The 10,000-nt window shown below is 43.2% G+C and overlaps 1 protein-coding gene across 5 annotated transcripts in view; it reads right to left on the reverse strand.

Annotated features, from left to right (window-relative positions):
- Positions 1–10,000, reverse strand: part of chd4b (chromodomain helicase DNA binding protein 4b) — a 55,770-nt gene that overhangs the window by 33,984 nt on the left and 11,786 nt on the right. For all 5 annotated transcript variants that reach the window (XM_076970643.1, XM_076970646.1, XM_076970645.1 and 2 more), the window contains exons 11-12: positions 4,776–4,979; positions 2,245–2,456 (exon numbers count right to left, since the gene is read on the reverse strand). In XM_076970643.1, coding sequence (XP_076826758.1) covers positions 2,245–2,456; positions 4,776–4,979 — 416 coding nt within the window. The remainder of the gene's footprint in view (positions 1–2,244; positions 2,457–4,775; positions 4,980–10,000) is intronic.

The following is a 10,000-nucleotide window of genomic DNA, read 5'->3' on the forward strand; positions in this document are numbered from 1 at the left end:
AAGAATGGGTGGTGAATAGTTTAAAATACTGAGAATGGGGGTGAATAGTTTAAAATACTGAGAATGAGGGTGAATAGTTTAAAATACTGAGAATGGGGGGTGAATAGTTTAAAATACTGAGAATGGGGGTGAATAGTTTAAAATACTGAGAATAGAGGGTGAATAGTTTAAAATACTGAGAATGGGGGTGAATAGTTTAAAAATACTGAGAATGGGGGGTGAATAGTTTAAAATACTGAGAATGGAGGGTGAATAGTTTAAAATACTGAGAATGGGGGGTGAATAGTTTAAAATACTGAGAATGGAGGGTGAATAGTTTAAAATACTGAGAATGGGGGTGAATAGTTTAAAAATACTGAGAATGGGGGGTGAATAGTTTAAAATATTGAGAATGGGGGTGAATAGTTTAAAATACTGAGAATGGGGGTGAATAGTTTAAAATACTGAGAATGGGGGTGAATAGTTTAAAATACTGAGAATGGGGGTGAATAGTTTAAAATATTATTATTCTCAGTTTAAAATACTTAGAATGGGGGGTGAATAGTTTAAAATACTGAGAATGGAGGGTGAATAGTTTAAAATACTGAGAATGGGGGTGAATAGTTTAAAAATACTGAGAATGGGGGGTGAATAGTTTAAAATATTGAGAATGGGGGTGAATAGTTTAAAATACTGAGAATGGGGGTGAATAGTTTAAAATACTGAGAATGGGGGGTGAATAGTTTAAAATACTGAGACTGGAGGGTGAATAGTTTAAAATACTGAGAATGGGGGTGAATAGTTTAAAATACTGAGAATGGGGGGTGAATAGTTTAAAATACTGAGAATGGAGGGTGAATAGTTTAAAATACTGAGAATGGAGGGTGAATAGTTTAAAATACTAAGAATGGGTGGTGAATAGTTTAAAATACTGAGAATGGGGGTGAATAGTTTAAAATACTGAGAATGAGGGTGAATAGTTTAAAATACTGAGAATGGGGGGTGAATAGTTTAAAATACTGAGAATGGGGGTGAATAGTTTAAAATACTGAGAATAGAGGGTGAATAGTTTAAAATACTGAGAATGGGGGTGAATAGTTTAAAATATTATTATTCTCAGTTTAAAATACTGAGAATGGGGGGTGAATATTTTAAAATACTGAGAATGGAGGGTGAATAGTTTAAAATACTGAGAATGGAGGGTGAATAGTTTAAAATACTGAGAATGGGGGGGTGAATAGTTTAAAATACTGAGAATGGAGGGTGAATAGTTTAAAATACTGAGAATGGGGGTGAATAGTTTAAAAATACTGAGAATGGGGGGTGAATAGTTTAAAATATTGAGAATGGGGGTGAATGAGAATGGGGGTGAATAGTTTAAAATACTGAGAATGGGGGTGAATAGTTTAAAATATTATTATTCTCAGTTTAAAATACTGAGAATGGGGGGTGAATAGATTAAAATACTGAGAATGGAGGGTGAATAGTTTAAAATACTGAGAATGGGGGGGTGAATAGTTTAAAATACTGAGAATGGAGGGTGAATAGTTTAAAATACTGAGAATGGGGGTGAATAGTTTAAAAATACTGAGAATGGGGGGTGAATAGTTTAAAATATTGAGAATGGGGGTGAATAGTTTAAAATACTGAGAATGGGGGTGAATAGTTTAAAATACTGAGAATGGCGGGTGAATAGTTTAAAATACTGAGACTGGAGGGTGAATAGTTTAAAATACTGAGAATGGGGGGTGAATAGTTTAAAATACTGAGAATGGAGGGTGAATAGTTTAAAATACTGAGAATGGGGGGTGAATAGTTTAAAATACTAAGAATGGGGGTGAATAGTTTAAAATACTGAGAATGGGGGGTGAATAGTTTAAAATACTAAGAATGGGTGGTGAATAGTTTAAAATACTGAGAATAGAGGGTGAATAGTTTAAAATACTGAGAATGGGGGTGAATAGTTTAAAATACTGAGAATGGGGGGTGAATAGTTTAAAATACTGAGAATGGGGGGTGAATAGTTTAAAATACTGAGAATGGGGGGTGAATAGTTTAAAATACTGAGAATGGGGGGTGAATAGTTTAAAATACTGAGAATGGAGGGTGAATAGTTTAAAATACTGAGAATGGGGGGTGAATAGTTTAAAATACTGAGAATGGAGGGTGAATAGTTTAAAATACTGAGAATGGGGGGTGAATAGTTTAAAGCTCTAAGGGCTTGTACAGCCCTGAGCATCTAACACAGGATCCAGAATGTTCTACCTGTGGTTGAGAATGCGGTGTATAAGTAGCCACTCCATCTTAACACCGTAGCGGCCAAACTGATCATCCATGCGGGCGTATAGTGGGTCTTTGCTCTTCCTCTTGGTGCTTTTATCTTCATCACCTTCAGCGCCCAAGTCAAGACAGGGAGGTTCCTCCATATCAGTCTTACGCTGGAAATTACGAAACATCACCTGGCAATTCAACTCAAGCTGAGCAGAGAGAGGGACAGATAGAGAGAGGGATAGAGAGAGAGAGAGATAGAGACCTGGTTACTAAGGCACTGAGCAATACATCAGAGAGTGTGTGTAGTGTGTGCACATGTGTATCTGTGTGTGTAGTGTGTGCACATGTGTATCTGTGTGTGTAGTGTGTGTGCACATGTGTATCTGTGTATGTGGTGTGTGCACATGTGTATCTGTGTGTGTAGTGTGTGCACATGTGTATCTTTGTGTGTAGTGTGTGCACATGTGTATCTGAGTATGTGGTGTGTGCACATGTGTATCTGTGTGTGTAGTGTGTGTGCACATGTGTATCTGTGTGTGTAGTGTGTGCACATGTGTGTGTGTGTGTGTGTAGTGTGTGTACGTGTATCTGTGTGTGTACTGTGTGCACGTGTATCTGTGTGTGTACTGTGTGTACATGTGTATCTGTGTGTGTACTGTGTGTACATGTGTATCTGTGTGTGTACTGTGTGTGCACATGTGTATCTGTGTGTGTAGTGTGTGTGCACGTGTATCTGTGTGTAGTGTGTGTAGTGTAACTGTGTGTAGTGTGTACGTGTATGTGTGTGTAGTGTGTGGTGTAACTGTGTGTGTAGTGTATGTACGTGTAACTGTGTGTAGTGTGTGTACGTGTATGTGTGTGTGTAGTGTGTGTATGTGTGTGTGTAGTGTGTACGTGTAACTGTGTGTAGCGTGTACGTGTAGTGTGCACGTGTAACTGTGTGTAGTGTGTGTACGTGTAACTGTGTGTAGTGTGTGTACGTGTATGTGTGTGTGTAGTGTGTGTACGTGTAACTGTGTGTAGTGTGTGTACGTGTATGTGTGTGTGTAGTGTGTGTACGTGTATGTGTGTGTGTGTAGTATGTGTACGTGTATGTGTGTGTGTAGTGTGTGTACGTGTAACTGTGTGTAGTGTGTGTACGTGTATGTGTGTGTGTAGTGTGTGTACGTGTAACTGTGTGTTGTGTGTGTACGTGTAACTGTGTGTAGTGTGTGTACGTGTATGTGTGTGTGTAGTGTGTACGTGTAACTGTGTGTAGTGTGTGTACGTGTAACTGTGTGTAGTGTGTGTACGTGTATGTGTGTGTAGTGTGTGTACGTGTAACTGTGTGTAGTGTGTGTACGTGTATGTGTGTGTGTAGTGTGTGTACGTGTATGTGTGTGTGTAGTGTGTGTACATGTAACTGTATGTAGTGTGTGTACGTGTATGTGTGTGTAGTGTGTGTACGTGTATGTGTGTGTGTAGTGTGTGTACGTGTACGTGTATGTGTGTGTAGTGTGTGTACGTGTATGTGTGTGTGTGTAGTGTGTGTACGTGTATGTGTGTGTACGTGTATGTGAGTGTGTAGTGTGTGTACGTGTATGTGTAGTGTGTGTACGTGTAACTGTGTGTAGTGTGTGTACGTGTATGTGTGTGTAGTGTGTGTACGTGTATGTGTAGTGTGTGTACGTGTAACTGTGTGTAGTGTGTGTACGTGTATGTGTGTGTAGTGTGTGTACGTGTATGTGTAGTGTGTGTACGTGTAACAGTGTGTAGTGTGTGTACGTGTATGTGTGTGTGTAGTGTGTGTACGTGTAACTGTGTGTAGTGTGTGTACGTGTATGTGTGTGTGTACGTGTGTGTGTGTGTGTACGTGTGTGTAGTGTGTGTACGTGTGTGTGTGTGTGTGGTGTGTGTAAGTGTATGTGTGTGTAGTGTGTGTACGTGTGTGTGTGTGTAGTGTGTGTACATGTATGTGTGTGTGTAGTGTGTGTACGTGTATGTAGTGTGTGTACGTGTGTGTGTAGTGTGTGTACGTGTGTGTGTGTGTAGTGTGTGTACGTGTATGTGGGTGTGTGTTGTGTGTGTACGTGTGTGTGTGTGTGTAGTGTGTGTACGTGTGTGTGTGTGTAGTGTGTGTACGTGTATGTGTGTGTAGTGTGTGTACGTGTATGTGTGTGTGTAGTGTGTGTACGTGTATGTGTGTGTGTAGTGTGTGTACGTGTAGTGTGTGTACGTGTGTCTGTGTGTAGAGTGTGTATGTGTATGTGTGTGTATGTGTGTGTGTAGTGTGTGTACGTGTGTGTGTGTAGTGTGTGTATGTGTATGTGTGTGTAGTGTGTGTACGTGTATGTGTGTGTGTAGTGTGTGTACGTGTAACTGTGTGTAGTGTGAGTACGTGTATGTGTGTTTGTAGTGTGTGTACGTGCATGTGTGTGTGTAGTGTGTGTACGTGTGTGTGTGTAGTGTGTGTACGTGTATGTGTGTGTGTAGTGTGTGTACGTGTGTGTGTGTACGTGTGTGAGTGTGTGTGTAGTGTGTGCTACCTGCAGTTCCTGTACCCAGGAGCAGTGCCAGTAGGACATATTGCACCACTTTACAAAGAATTCCCTCTCCTTGCGGCCAATCATGGGAGGCGGGTCTGGGGCGTCGGCTGGGAGATCCAGGGGGCGGGGCACTGGCATGGGGGGCGGAGCCTCTCCCCAGCGCCAAGTGAGAACTTTCTGGACTTTGCCCTTTAGTGGAGGACACTGAGGAAACAGATTTTATTTAATACAAACAACTATTTCATAGAAATACAGTAACAATAATAATAATAATAATAATAATAATAATAATAATAACATTTTATTTAATAAGCGCCTTTCAATACACCCAAGGACACTGCACAATAAAAGCGAACAATAGAAGGAAAATATAAGAACATTAAAATACAATTTTAACGTTAAAATACAATACAAAAATACAAATAAAACAATATAGGCTCAGCCATAAGCCAACTGAAAAAGATGGGTTTTTAGATGTGCCTTGAATATAATGATAGATGGGCAAGCACGTAACTCAAGCGGCAGACTGTTCCATAACTTTGACCCAGCCACACTAAAGGCCCTATCACCAACTGTTCCATACCTTTGACCCAGCCACACTAAAGGCCCTATCACCAACAGGTCCATAACTTTGACCCAGCCACACTAAAAGCCCTATCACCAACAGGTCCATAACGTTGACCCAGCCACACTAAAGGCCCCATCACCAACAGGTCCATAACTTTGACCAAGCCACACTAAAGGCCCGATCACCAACAGGTCCATAACTTTGACCCAGCCACACTAAAGGTCCTATCACCAACAGGTCCATAACTTTGACCCAGCCACACTAAAGGCCCTATCACCAACAGGTCCATAACTTTGACCCAGCCACACTAAAGGCCCCATCACCAACAGGTCCATAACTTTGACCCAGCCACACTAAAGGCCCCATCACCAACAGGTCCATAACTTTGACCCAGCCACACTAAAGGCCCCATCACCAACAGGTCCATAACTTTGACCCAGCCACACTAAAGGCCCCATCACCAACAGGTCCATAACGTTGACCCAGCCACACTAAAGGCCCCATCACCAACAGGTCCATAACTTTGACCCAGCCACACTAAAGGCCCCATCACCAACAGGTCCATAACTTTGACCCAGCCACACTAAAGGCCCCATCACCAACAGGTCCATAACTTTGACCCAGCCACACTAAAGGCCCCATCACCAACAGGTCCATAATGTTGACCCAGCCACACTAAAGGCCCTATCACCAATAGGGCTTCCATGATTAGTTGACTAGTCACGATTATGTCGACTATTAAAATAGTCGACGACTAATTTAATAGTCGATGCGTCGTGTTTTTTTTTTCTCTCCATACTGCTGCGGTCGCGTCTGCCTTTCTGTCCCTAACGCACATGCGCAGTAGTGGAAACCGAGGTAGACAGTGGACGACATCCCAGGACATTACAGACTGGTATCATGGCTACCCGGCTACGGAACTCAAAAGTGCGGGATCATTTTCCGTAACCGTGTTCCGAAACGCGTGCAATATCTGCAAGGCAGAACTTTCCTTCCACGGCAGGACAACCGCGATGTACGAGCACCTGAAGCATGTTGTGGCTTATTGTGACAATGATGAAGAGGGACCGTCATCTCTGTAATCAAAATCGCTAGTTAGCTGCTAACGTAACCGTAAACAGAGCGTTAACTTTGTACTTACTTATCGTGGTAACTGTAAAAGTTAACATTAGTGATGGCGATTTGTTTCATTAGCCTTAGCACGCATTCGTGTGTTTTCTGTAACGTCAATGAGACCAAAACTTTATTTTTGTGAATAATTCCTTAGTTTCAGGTACCTACCTAATCTGATTTATATGTAGCTACGTTTGATGCCAGAGACAAATGAAAGAAAGAAAAACCTAAAAAAAAAATTCTTTATTAATGTATTTATTTTTGCGTTGTTTAAGCCAGTGCCTAATACTTATTTTAATAATTGTTGCAACAAGTTGCATATTTCATTAAATGTTTAATGAACTATGATCTTAATTGTTTTTATTTTTAGCTGAAATCTAATGATGATTATATAATAGCAGTTGCATTCTAGTGTGATAAGCTGTATGTTTTATATTCAATTAACGCACAATCCGATTAGTCGACTAATCATAAAAATTAATCGGTGATTAGTCGACTATAAAAATAATCGTTTGTGGCAGCCCTAATCACCAACAGGTCCATAACTTTGACCCAGCCACTCTAAAGGCCCTATCACCAACAGGTCCATAACTTTGACCCAGCCACACTAAAGGCCCTATCACCAATAGTGCGCAACTTGCTGCTAGGAACTTTGAGCAAGTGCAGCTCATACAAGCACAAGGTGCGTACTGAGGGCAGTCATGGCCTGGTGGTTAAGGAACTGGTCTTGTGACCGGAGGGTCGTGGGTTCGATCCTCAGACCTGAGGCCATGACTGAGGTAAATGTAATGTAAATGTACTGGAGAGTATGTTTGGAGGAGACTACTGAGGTAGGATGGTGCACAGCCATGCAGAGATTTAAACACCAGCACAATGACCTTATACTGAATACGATACTGAACAGGGAGCCAGTAAAGACGTTCCAGAATGAGCGTAATATGCTCCCAGGATCTGGTGTGAGTTAAAACTCTCGCAGCTGAGTTTTGCACATACTGAAGCCTGTTCAACAGCCGAGCCGGGAGTTCATACAATATAGCATTACGGTAGTCAATCCTAGATGTCACAAATGCATGAACAATAGCCTCAGCAGCAGTATGGGAGTGAAATGGTCGGATCCTAGCAATGTTCCTTAAATGAAAAAAGGCCGTCTTGCAGACGTTCTTAATGTGTTGTTCAAATGAGAGGGTTGAGTCTGGGATGACTCCCAGATTTCTGATCTGGGTTGATGATGTGACAGTAAATTCAGGAATAGAGACAGCACTATTGCCAATCTTCTTGAGTGTACCAGGAGAAGCAATTAATATAGCCTCTATCTTGTTACTGTTTAGACTCAAGAAGTTCTTCATCCATGTCCTCACATCAGCTAGACACCAGATCAGCCAGAACAGGAGGCGGTAGACTGACAGAAGGTTTAGTGCATATGTATATCTGTACATCATCAGCAAAACAGTGAAACTGTAGCCCATGACCCCTAATAATGTCACCAAGAGGGAGCAAGTACAGTATAAAAAGTAGTGGACCAAGCACTGAACCCTGAGGGACACCGTGTGATAAAATGCACGACTCAAATCTAAAACATTCAATTGAAACAAACTGTTGCCTATCTGTAAGGTAAGACTGAAACCAAGAAAGAACAGTAACACAAATATACACTGAAATATAGTGACGCGAATACATACTACAGTATAGTACAGTGAGTCCCCGCTTAACGACTGAAATGTCTGTCGTAAAGCAGTTTTTCGTCGTTAAGTGTGACCCTAGATTTAGAGGAGGGTGGTGTACAAGACCCTGGACTACACTAAGAGGAGGGTGGTGTACAAGACCCTGGACTACACCAAGAGGAGGGTGGTGTACATAACCCTGGACTACATCTAGTGGAGGGTGGTGTACCAGACCCTGGACTACACCTAGAGGAGGGTGGTGTACATAACCCTGGACTACACCTAGAGGAGGGTGGTGTACAAGACCCTGGACTACACCTAGAGGAGGGTGGTGTACAAGACCCTGGACTACATCTAGAGGAGGGTGGTGTACATAACCCTGGACTACATCTAGTGGAGGGTGGTGTACAAGACCCTGGACTACATCTAGAGGAGGGTGGTGTACAAGACCCTGGACTACACCTAGAGGAGGGTGGTGTACAAGACCCTGGACTACACCTAGAGGAGGGTGGTGTACAAGACCATAGACTACACCTAGAGGAGGGTGGTGTACAAGACCCTGGACTACACTAAGATGAGGGTGGTGTATATAACCCTGGACTACATCTAGAGGAGGGTGGTGTACAAGACCCTGGACTACATCTAGAGGAGGGTGGTGTACAAAACCCTGGACTACACCTAGAGGAGGGTGGTGTACAAAACCCTGGACTAGACCTAGAGGAGGGTGGTGTACACAACCCTGGACTACATCTAGAGGAGGGTGGTGTACAAGACCATAGACTACATCTAGTGGAGGGTGGTGTACAAGACCCTGGACTACACCTAGAGGAGGGTGGTGTACAAGACCATAGACTACACCTAGAGGAGGGTGGTGTACAAGACCCTGGACTACATCTAGAGGAGGGTGGTGTACAAGACCCTGGACTACATCTAGAGGAGGGTGGTGTACAAAACCCTGGACTACATCTAGAGGAGGGTGGTGTACATAACCCTGGACTACATCTAGTAGAGGGTGGTGTACAAGACCCTGGACTACACCTAGAGGAGGGTGGTGTACAAGACCCTGGACTACATCTAGAGGAGGGTGGTGTACAAGACCCTGGACTACACCTAGAGGAGGGTGGTGTACAAGACCCTGGACTACACCTAGAGGAGGGTGGTGTACAAGACCATAGACTACACCTAGAGGAGGGTGGTGTACAAGACCCTGGACTACACTAAGATGAGGGTGGTGTATATAACCCTGGACTACATCTAGAGGAGGGTGGTGTACAAGACCCTGGACTACATCTAGAGGAGGGTGGTGTACAAAACCCTGGACTACACCTAGAGGAGGGTGGTGTACAAAACCCTGGACTACACCTAGAGAAGGGTGGTGTACAAGACCATAGACTACTTCTAGTGGAGGGTGGTGTACAAGACCCTGGACTACACCTAGAGGAGGGTGGTGTACAAGACCCTGGACTACACCTAGAGGAGGGTGGTGTACAAGACCATAGACTACACCTAGAGGAGGGTGGTGTACAAGACCCTGGACTACACTAAGATGAGGGTGGTGTATATAACCCTGGACTACATCTAGAGGAGGGTGGTGTACAAGACCCTGGACTACATCTAGAGGAGGGTGGTGTACAAAACCCTGGACTACACCTAGAGGAGGGTGGTGTACAAAACCCTGGACTACATCTAGTGGAGGGTGGTGTACAAGACCCTGGACTACATCTAGAGGAGGGTGGTGTACAAGACCCTGGACTACATCTAGAGGAGGGTGGTGTACAAGACCATAGACTACACCTAGAGGAGGGTGGTGTACAAGACCCTGGACTACACTAAGATGAGGGTGGTGTATATAACCCTGGACTACATCTAGAGGAGGGTGGTGT

Source organism: Brachyhypopomus gauderio, chromosome 13 (genome assembly GCF_052324685.1).
Source record: "Brachyhypopomus gauderio isolate BG-103 chromosome 13, BGAUD_0.2, whole genome shotgun sequence".
Lineage (NCBI taxonomy): Eukaryota > Metazoa > Chordata > Actinopteri > Gymnotiformes > Hypopomidae > Brachyhypopomus > Brachyhypopomus gauderio.